We start from the raw sequence: 21,354 nt of genomic DNA, 5'->3' as shown, positions 1-21,354 counted from the left end.
AGAAAAAAAAAAAAAAAAAAAAAAATGAAATCTAAGAATAATAGGAATAGATGAAAAAGAAGATTCTGGGATCCAAGGTCCAGAAAATATTTTCAAGAAAATCATAGAAGAAAATTTCCCCAACATAAAGAAAGAGCTGTCCATAAACATACAAGAGGCCAACAGAACACCAAATACACTAGATCAGAAAAGAAACTCCTCATGTAACATAATAGTCAAAATAAATCTACAGAATAAAGAAAAAAATATTGAAAGCAGAATGGCAAAAAGGCCAAGTAATATATGAAGGTAGACCTATCAGAATAACAGAACTCTCAACAGAAACTATGTAAGCCAGAAGGGCTGGGCAGATGTCTTGCAGATTCTAAGAAACCACAGATGCCAACCCAGACTACTATACCCAGTAAAGCATTCAACCAACATAGATGGAGGAAACAAAATATTTCATGACAAAACAAAACTTAAACAATATCTACACAGCAACCCAGCCCTACAGAAGATAATAGAAGGAGAACTCCAATCCAATGAAATCAACTATACCCAAGAAAACACAGGATATAGATAAATTCAAAACAAAAACAAAAAAAAAAAAAGAAAAGAAAACAAGCATAGAAAAACAGTAACACCACCAATTCCACAATACATATAACTAACATTCACTGGTCACTATTATCTATCAACATTAATGGACTCAACTCTCGAAAAAAAAGACACAGAGTAACAGAATGGTTGTAGAAAAAGGATCCAACATTCTGCTGCATCCAAGAAACACACCTCTGCAAGAAAGATAAATACTACCTCAGAGTAAATGGCTGGAAAATGTTTTTCAAACGAATGGATCCATAAAACAAGCTGGGGTAGCTATCTTAATAGCTAATAAAATAGACTTTCAATCAAAATTAATCAAAAAAGATGAGAGATTTTCATCAAAGTAAAATTTCACCAGGAGGACATAACAATTCTGAACATCTATACCCCAAATACAAGAGCATCTACATTTGTAAATAAAACATTATTAAAGCTGAAATCACCCATCAATCCCAACACCTTAATAGTGGGAGACTTCAACACTCCACTCTCACCAAGGGACAGATCATCTAGACAAAAGCTAAATAGGGAAATAATGACACCTACAGAGGTCTTAAATCAAATGGACCTAATAGATGTCTATAGAACTTTTCACCTAAAAGAGTATACCTTGTTTACAAGCATCTCACAGAACCTTCTCAAAAATTGAGCATATAGTTGGGCAAAAAGCAAGACTCAGCAGATACAAGAAGATTTAAATAACACCTTGTATCTTATCAGACCAGCATGGCTTAAAACTAGACCTCAAAAATAACAAAAATAACAAAAAGCTTACAACCACATGGAAACTAAACAACTCTTTGATCAATGGTAGCTTGGTTAGGGAAGAAATGAAAAAATAAATTAGACTTCTTAAAATTCAATGAAAATGAAGGCACAACCTACCCAAATTATGGGACACAATGAAAGCAGTGCTAAGAAGAAAGTTCATAGCACTAAGTGCCTCCAGAAAGAAGTTTGAGACATATCATACAAACAACTTAATGACATTCATACATATCCTAGAAAAAAAAGAAGCACACACACCCAAGAGTAGTAGACAGTTGAAAATACTCAAACTCAGAGCTGAAATCAATGAATTAGAAACAAATAAAATAATTCAAAGAATCAATGAGACCAAGAGATGGTTCTTTGAGAAAATCAACAAGATAGACAAACCTTTAGCCAAACTAACTAAAAGGCCAAGGAAACTGTCCAAATAAGCAAAATCAGAAATTAAAAAGGGGGACAGAATAAAAGACATTGAGGAAATCCAAACAATCACTAGTTCTTACTACAAAAGCCTGTATTCCACAAAATTTGAAAATCTAAAGGAAATAGATAATTTTCTTGATATATTCCATTTATCTAAATTAAATCAAGAACAAGTGAATAGATTAAATAGTCCTATATTACACAAGGAAGTAGAAGTACTCATCAAAAGTTTATGCTCCAGAAAAGAAAACACAGGGCCAGATAGTTTCAGCACAAATTTATATCAGACCTTAAAAAAGAGCTAACTCCAATTCTCTTCAAAATTTCCATGAAATAGTAAAAGAAGGAACATTACCAAACTCGTTCTATGAAGCCACAGTCACATCTTGATACCTAAACCTCACAAAGACCCAACATAAACAGAGAACTGCACACCTGTATCTCTTATAAAAATTGATGCAAAAATACTTAATAAAATACTTGCCAACAAAATCCAAGAACACATAAAAGATATCATCCACCGTGACCAAGTTGGTTTCATCCCAAGCATGAAAAGGTGGTTCAATATATAGAAATACATCAACGTAATCTACCATTTAAACAAACTGAAGGAGAACAACCACAGAATCATCTCTTTAGATGCTGAAAAAGAATTTGACAAAATCCAACATCCATTTGTGTTTAAAGTCTTGGAGAGATCAAGGATACAAGGCACATACCTGAACACAGTAAAAGCAATATACAGCAAGCTTATAGCCAACATCAAACCTAAAACAATCTCACTGAAATCAAGGAAAAAGCAAAGCTGTCCATTCTCTCCATTTCTCTTCAATGTAGTACTTGACGCCATAGCTAGAACAATAAGACAACTAAAGGATATCAAAGGGATACAAATCAGAAAGGATGAAGTCAATGTATCACTATTTGCAGATGATATATATGATATATCATGTATATGATAGTATACATGAGAACTCAAAAATTTAACCAGAGAACTCCTCCTCCTTATAAACACCTTCAACAAAGTGGCTGGATACAAAATTAACTCCAAAAAAATCAGTAGCCCTCCTGTATATGAAAGACAAAAGGGCCAAGAAAGATATTAGGGAAACAACACCCTTCATAATAGCCACTAATAACATAAAGTACTTGGTGTGACTCTAACCAAGCAAGTGAAAGACCTGTTTGAAAAAAAAAATTCAAGTCTCTGAAGAAACAAAATGAAGAAGATATCAGAAGATGGAAAGATCTCCCTTGCTCATGTATCCATAGGATTAACATAGTGAAAATGGCCATCCTGCCAAAGCAATCTACAGATTCAATGAAATTCCTATTAAAATACCAACACAATTCTTGACAGAACTTGAAAGAATAATTCTCAATTTGTTATGGAAAAACAAATAACCCAGAATTGCTAAAAATTCCTGTAAACTACAGATCATCTGGAGGTATCTCCATCCCTGATCTCATGTTATACTACAGAACAATAGAAATAAAAACTGCATGTTACTGGCATAGAAATAGAATGGTGAACCAATGAAATCAAATAGAAGTCCTAGAAATAAACCCACACACATACAGATACTTGATTTTTGACAAAAACCAAAACCATACAATGGAAAAAAAAATATAGCATCTCCAAAAAAAAGGTGCTGGTCTAACTGGATGTCTACCTGCAGAAAAATGCAAATAGATCCATATTTATCACCCTGCACAAAACTAAAGTCCAAGTGGATCAAACATAAAACATAAAACCAGACATACTAAATCTGTTAGAAGAAAAATTGGGGAAGAGCCTGTACTCATTGGCACAGGAGACAACTTCCTGAACCAAATACCAACAGCACAGGCTCCAAAATCAACAATCTATAATGGGACCACACAAAACTGAAAAGTTTCTGTAAAGCAAAGGACATTGTCATCAGAACAAAACGAAAGCCTACAGACTGGAAAAGAATCTTCACCAACCCTATATCTGACAGAGGGCTAATATCCAAAATATATAAAGAACTCAAGCAACTCAAGTTAAAATGCAACAAATCAAGTAATCCAATTAAAAAATTGGGTACAGAGTTAAACAGAGAATTATCAATAGAGGAATATCAAATGGCAAAGAAACACTTGAAGAAATGCTCAATGTCCTTAGTCCTCAGGGAAATGTAAATCAAAATGACCCTGAGATTTCACCTTATACCCATCAGAATGGGTAAGAACAAAACCTTAACTGACAACACATGCTGGAGAGGATGTGGAGAAAGGGGAACCCTCCTCCATTGCTGGTGGGAATGTAAACATACACAACCGCATTGGAAATCAATCTGTCACTTTCTCAGACAATCAGGAACAGTGCTTCCTCAAGATCCACCTATAACATTCCTAGGCATATTTCCAAAATATGTACTAGTAAATAACAGGACACTTGCTCAACCATGTTCGTAGCAGCTTTATTTGTAATAGCCAGAATCTGGAAACAACCCATATGTCCCTTAACGAAGGAATGGATAAAGAAATTGTGGTATATTTACACAATGGAATACTACTCAGCAATTAAAAACAAGGAATCATGAAATTTGCAGGCAAATGGTGGCATCTAGAAAAGATCATTCTGAGTGAGGTATCCCAGAAGCAGGAAGACACACATAGTATATACTCACTTATAAGTGGATATTAGATATATAATATAGGGTAAACATGTAAAAATCTGTACACCCAAAGAAGCTAAGTAAAAAGGAGGACCCTGGGTAAGATGATCATCCTCACTCAGAAAGGCAAAATGGATGGACAGGACAGGAGCCTACCCCTGAGAACCTCTTCCCAGCAGGGAATCAAAGCAAATGCTGAGATTCATAGCCAAACTTTGGGCAGAATGCAGGGAATCTTATGAAAGAAGAGTGAGATAGAAAGACCTGTGAGGGGACAGGAATTCCACAGGGAGAGCAACAGAAGTAAAAATATCTGTGTAAAGGAGTCTTTTTTGAGACTGATACTCCAACCAAGGACCATGCATGGAGATATCCTAGAACCCCTGCACAGATGTAGCCCATGGCAGCTCAGTCTCCAAGTGGGTTCTCTAGTAACTGGAACAGGGACTGTTTCTGACATGAACTCAGTGGCTGGCTCTTTGATCACCTCCCCCTAAGGGGGCGGAGCAACCTTATAGGCCACAGAGGAAGACAGTGCAGTCATTCCTGATGAGACCTGATAGACTAAGGTTAGAGGGAAGGGGAGGAGGACCTCCCCTATCTGTGGACTTAGGGAGGGTTATGGGAGAAGTTGAGGGAGAAAAGGTAGAAATTGGGAGAGGACAAAGGTGGGGCTACAGCTGGGATACAAAGTGAATAAACTGTAATTAATCAATCAATAAATAAAATTTTAAAAAACATCCACCTATAATCTGTCCTGCCTGCAGCATGTGTCGCAAGAGTGGCATAGAATTTGAAGGAATGAGCAACTACTACTTGGTTTAATACCACACCAGAAGAGGGAGCCCACGTCCTACACTGCCTCCATGACCAGGTGTCTGAGACTGGGTAGCCCAGAGACCTAGGGTAGAACCAACCCCCACTGACGAAAGGAGAAAATAAATTAATGAAATGATTTTCTGCTCTACTTATAGATCAGTGCCCTGGGCAGTCATCACCAGAGAGGCTTCAACTGTAAGCTCATGGAAGTACGTACATAGTCCTGTAGCCAAACATTATGCAGATAGAGAGGGTCAAAGTTGGAGATTTTCATCAGGTTTGAGCTTGGAGTACCCCAAGAAAGAGAGGGAGGGAATATAATAATAATCAAGGGGGCCACTGAGTCAGCTAAGCATGACTCACATATGCTCACAGAAACTGAAGCCACAACTACAGTGCCTGTATGGATATGCACCGCGTCCCCTGAGAATATGTTAAAGCTGTGAACCTGGTGTTTCAGTGTGACTGGTAACAGCGAGAGCGGGTTTTTCCTTGGCTCTTGTCTGCTTTGGGGACTCTTGTTCCTACTGGGCTATATTGTCCAGCCTTGATATGTTTTTGTCTTATTTTATCTTTTTTTTTTTTTTTTTTTTTTTTTTTTTTTTTTTTTTTTTTTTTTTTTGCCCTCTTTGACTGTTGTCGCTTGGAGGCCTGCTCTTTTCTGAAGAGGAAACTGAGGGAGAGTAGATCTGGAGGAGTAGGGTGGAAAAAAAGCTGGGAGGAGCTGAATGAGGGGAAACTGAGGTTGGGATGTATGGCATGAGAGAACAATATATTTTCAATAAAAATTTTAAAAAGGAAGTTTGGAAAAATGAATTAGACTAAATATTAAATTAAGGAACAATTCTTAAATTTAGAACATTTTATATATATATATATATTGCTTAAATTGTTAATTTAAATAAATTAAAATATAGGAGAGACAATAAAGAGTAAAGATGACTAATCAAAAGCAAATATACATTTATGGAATAATCAAACAACAAAACTAATTAGATGAAATATAATTTTTAAAAGATTTATTTATTATTTATACACTATTCTGCTTGCATTTGTACCTGCACACCAGAAGAGAGCACAGATCTCATTATAGATTGTTGTGAGCCACCCTGTGATTGCTGGGAATTGAGCTCAGGACTTTTGAAAGGACAGCCAGTGCTCTTAACCTCTGAGCCATCTCTCCAGCCCGAAATATAAATTTTAAATAAAAAAATCTAAATTTTCACTGAAAAAAATCTTTACTAGGTAAATGCAGACACAAAAGAATAAATTCCCTTGTGCTCATAACCAAAGCTAAGTTACAATATGTGTAGGATTAATCTTTTATGTATTAAACTTTAAGGGCTGTGTGAATGATGAATCCTTTCAAATAAAAATTAATATGGAAATAGCAAAATAACTCAAAGGGTAAAGACACTTACAGTCAAAACTGATAACTTAATTTTAATCCCTAAAATCTACGTGATGTCAAAACTGATGACTTAATTTAATTTCTAAAATCTACGTGATGAAATATTTTGAGTGTTACAGGCTGTCTTCTGAACTCCTTGGGAGGAAACAGAGAGATGTGGGGGTGGGGGAGAGAGGAGGAGGAGGAGAGGAGGAGGAAGAGAGAGAGAGGTGTCTCTGTCCGGAGGATCCTGTGGACCTGTTTGGGTAAAGACAGAAGAACCTTGAGGAGACAGGAACCTTACAAGAAGACCAACAGAGACAACTATCCCCATCCCATAAAGGCTTACAGAGACTGAGACATCAACTAAAGAGCATGCATGGTCTGGACTTAGGCCCCCTACACACCTGGCAGCACTGCTTTGCCTGGCCTTGGGAGGTGAGGATTTGCTCAGTCCTGATGTGACTTGATGTGCTGGGGAAGGTTGATACAGGGGGAGGAGAGGGGAAGAGGGAAGAAGGGGAAGGGGGAGACTGGGAGGAGAAGAGAGATATGGTAACCCTGAGATGTAAAGTAAATTGAAATAATAATAATAAAAACTGTTACACAAGATGAGTAAGAGAAAGCACAGAAAGTAAGAGCAAAACTGACACAATAGACTAAATGAAAGTAAATAGCTTATGTATAGGAAAGGAATGTGTCAATTACATATATATACATATATATATGTAAATGCCAGAGTTTTTCAAATTCTGTTCAAAGAATATATATATATATATTCCAAAATCAAACATTCTAAACAAAACTTTCAAGATATTCTTCACATATATAAGGAAATATAAAATTGTCTTCCTAATTTTGTGGTTTATCTCTTAGAATGACTCTTGTACTTAATCTATGCACGTTTAAGATTTATTATTTCTGTTTTATTGACAAATGGTTAATATTTCTTGTATTGTTGTGGATTTTCAATATCTACTATTCGGGTGATGGATGTCTATGTTGTATGCCATATGAAGCCATATGCCATATGTGATCGAAGATCAATGAACACTGGTGAGCTAGTATTTCTACAATGTAATGTCAAGTGTTTGGGTATGTGCCCAAGAGTGGTATAACTGGTTAATCTGGTAACTAAAACTTTTGAATAATTTTTTCTTAGTCATCTCCATTCTTGGAACATGATGTTTTCCCAACAAACTTCTTCAGAGAGAGGAAAGGTTAATGCAGTTTTAATGAAGTATGCAGTAGTACAACACACAATGGAAAGGTCAATGGGAAGAGCTAGACTTGGAGAAAAACAAAGTCCGTGAGTCTTTGTTCAATGTTTTTTTTTGAAGATTAAGATGAGGTCAAGAGTTTTGGTAACAGATCCCTAACCTATATATTCAAAACCCAAATTTAGGTGTTTTTTCTATGTACTTGCAAATAAACCTGAATGGGCAATAATGTAAGAAGGTGACATATAAGATAATAATGTAAGACCTGTGATGTGTACAATGTCATAAGAAGTAAATGTTATGTTATTGTGGAATATTCAACATGGGCAATGCACTGAGACAAATAGACGCCACAGATGGTGTTTTGATGAAGCTAAAATTATGGGAAACTAAAGAATGTTTTATTCTTACCCAGAGGAGAAAAGAGCTACACAAGTAGAGCAACAGACCAAAATATCTGGGACGAGGGGTCTTTTCTGAGACTGATACTCCAACAAAAGACCATGCATGGAGATAACCTAGCACACCTGCACAGAGGTAGTCCATGGCATCTCAGTGTCCAAGTGGGTTCTCTAATAATGGGAACAGGGACTGTCTCTGACATGAAGTCAGTGGCTGGCTCTTTGACCACTTCCCTCTGAGGGGGGAGCAGCCTTACCAGGCCACAGAGGAAGACCTGATAGGATGGGGTTAGAGGAAAGAGGAGGAGGATCTCCGCTATCAGTGTACTTGGGGAGGGGCATGGGAGGAGATGAGGAAGGGCGGGTGGGATTGGGAGGGGTTGAGGGAGAGGGTTACAGCTGGGATACAAAGTGAATTAATAAGTAATAAATTAATAAGTAATTAATAAATAAAAATTAAAAGCAAGCCATATGTGTTGTTTATGTATTAGAGTATGTGTGGATGTCCCCTAAATTGCTGAAATACTGTGAAGTTTCACACAGTGGAGAGCAACCTCATGAAAGTGGAATTGAGGACACTTCTTCCAATTTATCCTCCAATTGTCTTCTACTCTATTTTCTCACAGGTCCACTTCCAGTATGATATTGGAAAGGCACAGAAAGTTGTAGAAATCAGTTTGACTGATCTATCACTTTCTCTTAGCATATCAGCCAAATAAGAAAACTAAATCACACCTGCTGTTGTATCAGTGACAGAATTTTCAGAGAGCATTAGTTATGGGGAGAAGACCCATTGAGATGATCAATATTGAATTAAAACTTGGTAGGATCTGGAATCACCCAGGTTACAAGCTTCTGCTCATGTATGTCATGGAGTTTTTAGATTAGGTTACTTGAAGGAGCTGTGGCCCTGGTGGGAATAATAGAAGATGTCTTCCATATCAAATAAGATGTTCTACCATACAACAAGGACATTTGCTTAACTATGTGTATAGCGGCTTTATTCATAATAGCCAGAAACTGGAAACAACTCAGATGTCCCTCAACTGAAGAATGGATAAAGAAAGTGTGATATATTTACATAATGGAATACTATTCAGCTAGTAAAAACAAGGACATCTGGAAATTTGCAAGCAAATAAATGGATCTGAAAAACTTCATCCTCACTTTTAAGTGGATATTAGCTGTATAATACAGGATAACCATACTGCAGTTAATAGACCTAAAGAAGCTAAGTAACAAGGAAGCCCCTAGGGAGGATGCCTAATTATCATTCAAAAGGGAAAATAGAAAAGACTCCAGACATGGTTGAAGAGAGGGAACAGGATGGGAGCTTTCCACAGATGTCTTCTGAATGACTCCACCTAGCAGAGGATTGAAGCAGATGCTGAGACTCAGAGCCAAAATTTGGACACAGTGCAAGGAGTCTTATGGAAGAGTGGGAGGTAGAAAGACCCAGAGAGGACAGGAGCCATCAAATCTGGGCCCAGGGAGGCCTATGGAGACTGATGCACCAACCAAGGACCATGCATGGAGAGGACCCAGGACTCCTGTCTGGGACTCCTCAGATATAGCTGATATGCAGCTCACTCTCCATGTAGATTACCTAGTAAGGGAACCAGGGTCTGTCTCTGATGTGAACTCTGTAGCCTGCCCTTCCATCACTTCCCCAGGGGTAAGGGGAAGAGGATGCAGGCAGTTCTAAACAGACTTGATAGTATGGGGTCAGTAGGTAAGGGAGGAGGGTTCCCCCTTTATGAGGACTAGGGAGGGGATAGGAGGGAGGAGGGTGGTAGGACCATGAGAAAATGAGGGATGGGGATATGAACCCAATGTAAAATAAATAAATCAATTAAAAAAAAGGTTTTGAAGATGTAGTCTTAGGCTCTTATGGAATATATACTGTAGCTTGCAAACTTCTTGAAGAAGACATTAAACCCTGTAAACATTATTAGTTATTCATTATATCAGTATCAACAGACTATGGCAATACGCCCAAAGTATCTAGCGATGCCATCTGTAACCTTTTGCAAGATGTATTGGACTTGGTGTAGTACAGAGAAGATGCTTTCAAGATGTCTCCACAAACTCCTAAAAGTAAACTTTACCTCCTTCCATGGCTTTTGTTGATATTCATTACTAAGTTATCTCTGTCTCTCTGTGAGTTTGTCTCTGTATCTCTCTCTCTCTCTCTCTCTCTCTCTCTGTGTGTGTGTGTGTGTGTGTGTGTGTGTATTTGCTGAAAATGAAGTCCCTACGTAAATGAACCCAAGAAGAGATAGCTCAATTCAGTGGTCAGTAAGCCAAATTAAAGGTACTAATCTAATTAATAAATAAGAAAGTACATGTTAAACCCCAGAATAGATGCTATTCATGAAGCAAATAATGTTTTACCTATATTTTGCATTAATAAAGAGTAACATTGTCAACAGCATTCATCAATACTTCAACTACTTCAAATATTAATTTTAAATATCCACTATACAAATGAGTGAGTACTTTAAGTTTCAATAATTCTATTCCTAAATATGTGGCCAAGAGAACATGTACATACATACACTAAAAGACCTAAAACATGCACAGCAACACCATTTCTATTGCAGACAACTAGCAGAAACTGAGCCATCTATTAACAATACTGCTTATAACTAAGCTATGAAGTGGTCACATGTATTCCATGCTGTATAGTACTGGTCCTCAAATGTCAATTTGAATTAACTTTAAAAGTGATATTGTTAAGTTTTTAGGCTTTTGGTCTTCATTCCCACAATTTGTGATTCAGAGGATCTGAATAAAACCTGAGAATTATATATTTAGAAATCTGGTTACCTGTTTCTTGTAATGCAACACAATGCATATATTTATACAGGAAGAACTGCACTCACATCTGTATTAAGTAATATGACCCTGAGTCTCAGCATCTGCTTCGATCCCCTTTTGGGTGAATCCTTTTAGAAGATCCTTTATAGTAGACTCCCATCCTGTTCCCTCTCTTCCACTGCTTCTGGTGTCTATCCTGCTTGCGGTTCTGAATGAGATTTAAGCATCCTCCCTAGGGTCCTCCTTAGTGTTTAGCTTCTTTAGTTCTGTAGATGGCTGTCCTATATTATACAGCTAACATCTGCTTATTAGTGAATGTATATCATGCCTGTCTTTCTGTTTCTGGGTTATCTCACTCAGGACGATCTCTTCTAGTTCCACCCATTTGCCTGCAAATTTCATGATTTCGTTGTTTTAAATAGCTGAGTAGTATTCCGTTATGTATCCAAACTTTGGGCACAGCACAAGGAGTCTTATGGAGGAAGAGAGGTGCGGAATTAGAGGGTCATGGAGGGGGCAGGAGTCCCACAAGGAGATCAACAAAACTGAGAGATCTGAGCCCACAGATCCCGCAGAGAATGATGCACCCATGGAGGACCATACCTAGAGAGGAAGTAGACCCCCTGCTCAGATGTGGCCAATTGGCAGCTCAGTCTCCATGTGGATCTCTGAGTGAGGAGATGAGGGGTTGCATCTATCATGAACTCAGTTGATTGCTCTCTGATCACTTGCCCCTGAAGATGCAGCCTTGCCAGGCCATGGAAGAAGAGGATTCAAGCAGTCCTGATGAGACTTTACAAGCTATGGGCAGAGAGCAATAGTGGAGAACTCCCCATTTCAGTAGACTATGGGAAGGAGATGAGGAGAAGAGGGAGGGAGGGTGAGACTGGGGGAGTTGAGGGAGGGGGCTTCAATTGGGATATATAATGCATAAATTGTGAAGAAAAAAATTAACAAAAGAAGTATGACAATAAATTACAAAATATACACAGTTTATAATTACAAGAAAAATAGTCAAAGTAACTTCTGGTGAAAATACAAATGTTACTGACTAAAAGTTTACTGTAACTGAACTTTTGGAGCAATGACAATATAAAACATGTACTGATTAATTTGTGGAATTTTATATGCTTATTAATTCATATAAGTTTCAATCAATCTGTTCTGGTACTATTTGAACACAAATTCTTTAAAATTAATTGAATGACAAGTGAAAGAGTTAAGAATGAGAGAAATGTATGACAGTGATTCAGGCATAGTGTACAATATCTTTCTTCATAATAGATGTCTAAAGCGTCTATAGAGGCTACACCTGAAGAAAAGAAAGAAAATGAGACAATGGACTTGTTGAGCCATGCCTACCAATACGGTTGAGTCTGCCTATCAATACTCACTCTAGTAAGGGAACTAGTGATGGGGTAACTACACGGTGAAACGTCAGGGAATGTATAGCTGAAGGATTGCCCTTTTCTTGTTTGTTTCCTATGTTGTACTTGCTGAATGCCTATGTTACTGCTGAAACATATTGAGCTTATGTGCACTGTTCAAACTGTATTTCACTTTAACTGGAAAGGAAATAACATTCCTGTTTATGTCAATGACCCAGATATTAGGTGTCTTCACTTCTAATATGGTCAGATGATAATTAATGTACTGACACTCAGGCCTTCCATGACTAAATTATAACCACTTATCATTCAAAGTTAAATGAATGGCCTTTACATTTCCTACACAAAACCTGGCAGAATTTTGCATTATTTTTCTGTCTCTAATTGCAATTCTTAATTATGGTCCATAGAAATGTAGCTAGGTTTGTTTGTTTTTTCTTTTTTTTTTTTTCCGCTGGTTATACTTGGAAACTTCATAATCTTGTGATTGACTTGCTACTCTATTTTTGCTTTAAAAATTGACTTACATACCCTCAAGTTAAAAAAAAAAAACAGGGATAACTGCAGCAAACCTTGGGGTTGGCTTGGCCTAGCTGTCTTGAAAGGCATGCATCATAGGTCTTTCAGGTTAAAGTCCATGAGTCCTGGGACATGTACCTTCAAGCTCTTGAGAAAACGGTGCACTTTCTCAGGCAGTGAAGCACGCAGGACTCTCTGCCTTTATTTTTTTATTCCTTTTATTTATTATTAATTACAGTTTATTCATTTTGTATTCCAGCTGTAGTTCCTTCCCTCATCCCCTCCCAAATCTACCTTCCCTTCCTCATCTCCTCCCATGTCCCTACCAAAGTACAATCCTCCCCTTCCATCTGATGCTAGCCTATCAAGTCTCTTCAGAACTGGTTGTATTGTCTTCCTTTGTGGTCTGGTAAGGATATTCCTCCCTCAGGGGAAGGTGATCAAAGAGCCAGCCACTAAGTTCATGTCAGAGACAGTCCCTGTTCCCATTACTAGGGTACCCACTTGGACACTGAGCTGCCATGGGCTACATCTGTGCAGGGGTTTTAGGTTATTTCCATGCATGGTCCTTGGATGGAGTATCAGCCTCAGAAAAGATCCCTGGGCCCAGATATTTGGTTGTGCTGCTCTCCTTGTGGAGCTCCTGTCTTTCTCTCTCCCCTTCTTTCATAAGATTCCCTGCACTCTGCTCAAAGTTTGGTTATGAGTCTCAGCATCTGCTCTGATACTTTGCTAGGTAGAGTCTTTCAGAGGGCCTGTGTGGTAGGCTCATGTCCTGTTCTCCATTTTCTCCCTCTTCCAATGTCCATCCCGATGTTCTGAGTGAGGATTGATCATCTTACCCAGGTTCTTCCTTGTTGCTTAGCTTCTTTTGATGTTCAGATCTTAGTATGTTTATCCTATATTACATGTCTAATATCCACTTATAAGTGAGCATATACCATGTGTGTCTTTCTGCTTCTGGGTTTCTCTCTATATGTTTCCTAGTAGTCAAGGAAGCACGAAAACTTGTCAGAATAACTGCTCTGAGACATTAATCATGTGTACCCTGTGTAGCTTGCAAACGTCTTTGTGTCCTGGAACCTAAAACTGTATTGATCCTGGATATTTACATTGTATTCTGTTTCCAACAAATGTATAAAAAGTCTGACTGCTCTCAATAAAATTTCTACTGACTCAGTTCTGCTGCAGCCCCTATAACCTAGCCAGATTTAATTCCTTGTGACCATATCAGGTTATTGGCCTGGAAAGTGAGTGTGGACTCTCTCTCTACACACACACACACACACACACACACACACACACACACATGCACACACACGTTTTCTCTTCATCCTTTTATCTCATTTACAATATGAAAAGATTGAATGAAAATATTTCAAATTCTTCTTTGATCTCTCCTTCTCTCTCTCTCTCTCTCTCTCTGTGTGTGTGTGTGTGTGTGTGTGTGTGTGTGTGTGTGAATATCAGGGCACAGGGGTCTTTTATGAGACTGTTTCTCCAACCAAGGAGCATGTATGGATATAACTGAGAACCCCTGCTCAGATGTAGCCGATGGTAGCTCAGTATCCAAGTGGGTTCCCCAGTAAGGGGAACAGGGAGTATTTCTGACATGAACTCAATGGCTGGCTCTTTGACCTCCCTTCCCCTCCCCTGAAGGAGGAGCAGCCTTGCTAGGCCACAGAGAAGGACATTGCAGCCAGTCCTGAAGATACCTGATAAGCTAGGGTCAGATGAAAGGGGAGGAGGACCTCCCCTATCAGTGGACTTGGAAAGGGATAGGGAGAAGATGAGGGAGGGAGGGTGTGGGATTGGTAGGGAATGAGGGAAGAGGCTTCGAGTGGGATACAAAGTAAATAACCCGTGATTAATATTAAAAATTAAATTATTAAAAAACATTTAAATGCAAAAAGCCAAGAATTTGCGTGACAGAAAGAGAAAGGAATATATAGGTTCTTTTAGAGGGAGAAAATGGAAGGTGGAAATGACATAATTATATTCTAATCTCAAGAAAATTTTAAAAGAACAAAAAGAAACAAAACACAAAGAGAGATTACTTTTCATTTGCTACCTTGCAGTCATTTTTCCAAAATGAGGAAGGAAGAAGCTGAGCAGGCAGATGTGTTTTCACTAGTCGAGGAGACTGCATGTTTCTCAACAGTTCAACCCCTACAAACATACACAATAACAAACTGCATTGTGTCATAAGTTTAGAACTACACGGGTTACTTTCAACTTATCCTAAGAGCTTCTAACTATTATTCTAACCATTAATAGCTTGGTAAAGTTTTTATTTTATCTATCTATCTATCTATCTATCTATCTATCTATCTATCTATCTATTTGTTTTACTTTTTTGGCTCTATAGATCAACAACTTCATATATTTCTAAAATCTTAGAGAACAACTTTCAAAAGTCATGGTTAAAGGGGCTATCTTATTCTCTGTAAGTTTTATGGTATAATGATATCTACATATCTGTAAAAACAGTTCCTCATTTGTAACACAAGATGAACAGCTGTTTGAACCAGTTTCCAGGTTTTTTCTTCATCTTTTATCTCATTTAAAATATGAAAAGATTGAATGAAAATATTTCATTTTCCTCTATTCAAACTCTATGATGAAATTATGTCATAATATTCATTTGAATTTTTCAAGATTTTAAATAATCTTAAGAAATGTATATATTATTTTATATTTCACTGAATTTATATATACAAATATAAACTAACTAATCAGATATAATGCACTAATTAAATAATAAAGACCTCCATATATTAAGAAATTTAATCTAGATCAAGATGTTCCCATATATTGATGACAACTTTGAGTAACCGAATTTTAACTTCTACTTTAGATACTTACGATTTCATAGTGCTTGATCTTTCTGTATTACTGATGTTCCTACTCCTGCACACATACTAAGAATGCAGGTAAGTATATTTCTATAGCAAAAAGGACTATTAATAAAAAAAAATACCGCTTGATAATCCGGGAACTATAAGCTCCATGAAGGGTACTCGTTTGTAGATTGCATCCCGTTTACATTTCTCTACATCCCCATTGTTATAGATCAAATCCAGTATTTCACTGGTCCAAGTTGTTCCTAAGAAGGCAATGGGAAAAATTAAATACCTCTGTCAAAAATAAAATGAGACAGTCAAGAGAGGTAGAGGTGTTTTATAATACCTGAAACAAACAAACATCCCTGTGGGTTTTATTTTCACACCCATTCTTCTACTCCCTCCCAGGAAATAATCTTATCTATCAAGAATATATGCATATCTATTACATAACCTATAACTACAGCAGCCTCCAAAGGTAGACAAAACAAGTAATGGCAGCATACTCTTTGTCCTCCATAATATCCCTAGTTGAAGTCATTTCATTTAAATCAAAATATTCTAAAAATAATGTTCATAGCAGCTTTATTTGTAATAGCCAGAACCTGGAAACAACCCAGATGTCTATCGACGGAGCAATGGATACAGAAATTGTGGTACTTTTACACAATGGAATACTACTCAGCAATTAAAAACAAGGAAATCATGAAATTTGCAGGCAAATGATGGGATCTAGAAAAGATCATTCTGAGTGAGGTATCCCAGAAGGAGAAAGACACACACAGTATAAACTCACTTATAAGGAGGTACTAGATCTATAAGTTAAGATAAACATACTGAAATATGTACACCAAACGAAGATAAACAAGAAAGAGGACCCGGGGTAAGATGATAAATCCTTATTTAGAAAAACAAATGGGATGGACATTGGATGTAGGCGAAAACAAGTAACAGGACAGGAGCCTACCACAGAGTGCCTCTGAAAGACTCTACCTAGCAGTGTATCAAAGCAGATACTGAGATTCATAACCAAACCTTCAGCAGAGTGCAGGGAATCATTTGAAAGAAGGGGGAATAAGTATGACTTGGAGAGGACAGGAGCTCCACAAGAACCAAATATATATGGGCACAGGGGTCTTTTATGAGACTGTATCTCCAACCAAGGAACTTGTATGGATATAACTGAGAACCCCTGCTCAGATGTAGCACATGGTAGCTCAGTATCCAAGTGGGCACCCTAGTAAGGGGAACAGGGATTGTTTCTGACATGAAATCATGGCTGGCTCTTTGACCTCCACCCCCTGCCCCGAGGGAGGAGCAGCCTTGCTAAGCCACAGAGGAGGACAATGCAGCCAGTCCTGAAGATACCTGATAAGCTAGGATCAGATGGAAGGGGAGGAGGACCTCCCCTATAAGTGGACTTGGAAAGGGGTGGGGAGGAGATGAGGGAGGGAGTGTGGGACGGGGAGGGAATGAGGGAACAGGCTACAGCTGGGATACAAAGTTAATAAACTGTAACCAATATTAAAAAATAAAAATTTAATAAAAGAAAAAAATAATTTCGGTTGTACCACAAGTAGGATGACCCAAAACTTTGGTAAATTATCAAGTTATATATTTCCTATCAATATAAAAGGTATTAGAGCTTAGAATTGGAGAGAATGTCAGATAAGATGGTTGACATAAAATGAAGGTGTAAAAAGATAACACAAGAACTTTTGCCTGGAAAAATCAAGATGCTATAATACAATAGAGTGCATTTGAGCTCAGTACAGTGATTCACTCTGACAAGTATAAAATTATGTCTCACCAGTCCTTTCAAAAAGTACCAAACTCATTTGAGAACATTGTCAATTCAATTGCCTATGCCCTTTATCAGGTGAGTGAAACATTTCTATTGAAAGAATATGATAAAAAAAAATATGTTCCTAGTTGTTCTCATAATAGTAACTGAAACACTGAAATATATTATTTAATTAACTTATGCATGTATCACTTAATGAATGAATGTCTGCATTTTTAGATTGTTTCCAGATATTAGAAATGATAAATATGTATGACAACATTATGATTAAACCCAACATTTTGTCTTGTAAATTTAAATAAAATGAAAGTAAATGAGAGAGAAAAAAATATTGGCCCAAATCGCCTTGTTTTTCATACCTTATGTATGAAAGGTATGAAATAGTACGTATTTCAGGTATGAAAGGTACGTATAGTTCATTTGTTCACTTTTTAAGACCCTGTACTCATATGGGGTTTGTTTGATCTTGGCAGATCGTAATATCCCAAATTCAATTTATTGTTTTTTCCCTTAGGAAATTAAATAGAAATATAGAGGACAGTTGTTATTAGAGTATTTATTGATTAGGAAGTTTGATGAATTTTCTTGGGTTCAAGTAAATTGGTAGATTAGTGCTGGGATTTCAGAAGTGGGTGTGAAGTGATATGGTCTGAGGCAACATTGCCCCAGCAAGTGCAATGCTCCCTTAACATGTTTTTTTAAAAAATCACCTTAGACTAGACAAGTATCTTCAGGTAATCAGTTCCTGAGTATGGGTCATTACCTGTCTAGAGTAAAAAAATTAAAAGTTCTTACCAGATTTGGGATAGGTGGAGATCAAAAGATCATCAGGTCGAGCCTCAAATGACTCCACTTGGGACCACTCCTCAGCAATGCTCCAAAAGAGAGGGATGCCTTGAACATCCACAAGATCCCTCCTGAAGACATCAAGCTTGTCCATTTGTAGAGACTAGATTTTTAACAAAAAAAAAATCATCAATCAACTGTAAAATGTCACTACATCTACTAGAACAAGAAGTGGGGAAGAGCTTTAAACTTGTTAGTACAGGAGACAAATTCATGAGCAGAACACCAATAGCTCAGGCTCTAAGATCAACAATCAATAAATGTGACACTATCAACAGAAAAAAAAAATAGCCTACAGACGGCGAAAAGATCTTCACTAACCCTATATTCAACAGAAGGCTAATATCCAGAATATATGAAGAACTCAAGAAATTAAACACCAACAAATGAAATAATCCAATTAAAAATGGGATACAGAGCTAAACGGAATTCTCAAGAGAAGGATTTTGAATGACAGAGAAACACTTAAAGAAATGCTCAATGTCCTTAGTCATTAGAAAATAACCTAGAACCCTGACAATGCAGCCACTTCTGATGAGAACGGATAGACTAAGATCAGAAAGAAGGAGAGGAGGACCTCCCCTCTCAGTTGAATTGGGGAGGGGCATGCATGCAGAAAGGGGGAGAGGGTGGGACCAGGAGGGTAGGAGAGAGGGGCTTATGGGGGGAAAAGAACACTTTGCCCACATTTTTTGGTTCTGTTGCTCTTGTGGAACTCCTGTCCCCTCCAGATCTTTCTATCTCCCCCTTCTTTCATAAAATTCCCTGCACTCTGCTCAAAGTTTGGCTATGAGTCTCAGCATCTGCTTTGATACACTGCTAGGTAGAGTCTTTCAGAGGCCCTCTATGGTAGGCTCCTGTCCTGTTACTTGTTTTCTTCTACTTCCAATGTCTATCCCATTTGTCTTCCAAAGTGAAAATTGATCATCTTACCCCAGGTCCTCTTTCTTGTTTATCTTCTTTAGGTGTGCAGATTTTAGTATGTTTATCCTATCTTATAAGTCTAGTATCCATTTATAAGTGAGTATATACCATGTGTGTCTTTCTGCTTCTGGGATATCTCACTCAGGATAATCTTTTCTAGATCCCACCATTTTTCTGCAAATTTCATAATTCCTTGTTTGTAAATGAGTAGTATTCCATTGTGTAAAAGTATCACAATTTCTGTATCCATCCCTCCATTGAGGGTCATCTGGGTTGTTTTGGATATATGCTTAAGTGTAATATAGCTGGATCTTGGGGAAGCACTATTCCTAATTGTCTGAGAAAGTGCCAGATTGATTTTCATATTGGTTGTACAATATGAAAGTTTACATTCCCACCAGCAATGGATGAGGGTTCACAAGGGGAATCTTAAATTCCATCCTCAGAACTTTCTTTAAAGAAATGGTAGAATTTTATTTAGAACAAGACAGTTTGCCTGTAGGTTCTATTGTGTTAAATATTTTAAAGTTATATTATAAAATTTTAAACAATAAATAATAAAAGGTACAATAGGTGAAACTCCAAGTTATGCCAACGTGCTTGGAAAAGGAATAATAAAGATGAAGTCATATGAATTTTTGTTGAGTCTAGAAAAGAATATGCTAGTTTAATAGGTTATCACTGTTAATTTTATTCACTTTATTCCAAAATGAGCGTCACATAAATATGTATTAAAAACAATGTATTAAAAAGCATATGAAATAATTCAGAAAACATAAGCCTACTCTACCAATGATTTCTGTAAGTATTATTTTTGTTCTTTCAATATTCATATTGTCTCCTTGATAAAAAGTAAGATTCCATCCGGTGTCATTTCCGATGAATATTAAAATATTTTAAGATAGTTTAGATACTGTTCTTTGGATCTTTGAAATATCTGTGCTTTGATAATTATCTGACAATCACAATTATATAATGTGGTGTTCAGATTCCAAAAGTATGTTTTATAATTTTGGGTCTTTCAAATATTGTGTATAAATTTAAGATTCCATGTTGCAATAATTCTTAAACCTCACAGTTCACATATTTATCAAACATATACAGTCAAATTTCGCTTACCTTTAAATCCTAAGAACTTTAAATGAATTTGCTCAGATGAAGAATCAGAGCCAAAAATTCATTAAAATGATGATGCTCTTGAGTAGCACACAACTTAATATAAGAAAGAAAAGAAGGAGTAAATGTTGAAAGATGTTTGTTTTCCTAATGCTGCTTTCTCAATTTACCTTCCTAAAAATGTCCTGTGAGTATAAATTCCTCATGGGCATAATTATGAAACCATAAAAACAACTCAATGTTCTATGCATTGAAAACAGTCATTACCAGTCAATTATTAACTGACTAGTGGACTATAGCCTTTCCAAACTACAGTGAGTTGAACAGCATTAAAGCTAAAGATACTTTATGCCTTAGATATAAAGGTGAACACTAAACTTCTGACAACCAATACATTATTCTCCTGTAAAATGCTATCTTGATAGTCAATAAATCCTTTGCATGGAACAGGTATTTAACAGTTTCTGTTTTCATGCAGTGAAAAATTCACCTAAACCAATGATAGAGATAGTACATCTAAGTCTTTCTGAGAATGACATTGGGAGACTCAAGGAGGCAGTTGTGTCTGGCTCTTCTACAAACCAGTAAGTCATAGTATTCTGAACTGCATCTTTCATATTTCTGATCTCTATTACCCATCAAAACAGGAAATATTAAAAATGATGACTCCAGTTCTATATTATGATGCTCTTTGTAAACTGAATGTTCTTTGACTAACAGATTACATGTTTAACAAACCATAGAAACAAAAACAAGAAAACAATGAACACTTGATCAGAATACTCTTCTATTTCTAGAAAAAAATTTTCTTTATTAATTATACTTTATTCACTTTGTATC

The 21,354-nt window shown here is 37.0% G+C and overlaps 1 protein-coding gene across 1 annotated transcript in view; it reads right to left on the bottom strand.

The window, feature by feature from the left end:
• LOC129667840 (sulfotransferase 1 family member D1) overlaps nt 1–20,642 on the bottom strand; it is a 37,014-nt gene extending 16,372 nt beyond the window's left edge. Inside the window, exons 1-4 of the mRNA XM_055595553.1 lie at nt 20,518–20,642; nt 18,424–18,577; nt 15,962–16,087; nt 15,053–15,150 (exon numbers count right to left, since the gene is read on the bottom strand). Of these exons, the coding sequence (XP_055451528.1) occupies nt 15,053–15,150; nt 15,962–16,087; nt 18,424–18,568 (369 nt within the window). The 5' untranslated portion in view covers nt 18,569–18,577; nt 20,518–20,642. The remainder of the gene's footprint in view (nt 1–15,052; nt 15,151–15,961; nt 16,088–18,423; nt 18,578–20,517) is intronic.
• Between the last annotated feature and the right edge of the window lie 712 nt (nt 20,643–21,354).

Source organism: Psammomys obesus, unplaced genomic scaffold, assembly GCF_907164565.1.
Source record: "Psammomys obesus unplaced genomic scaffold, mPsaObe1.curated_primary_1811, whole genome shotgun sequence".
In the NCBI taxonomy this organism is placed as follows: domain Eukaryota; kingdom Metazoa; phylum Chordata; class Mammalia; order Rodentia; family Muridae; genus Psammomys; species Psammomys obesus.
The sequence above is the reverse complement of the archived record's forward strand: the minus strand, read 5'-3'. Positions and strand labels throughout refer to the sequence as shown.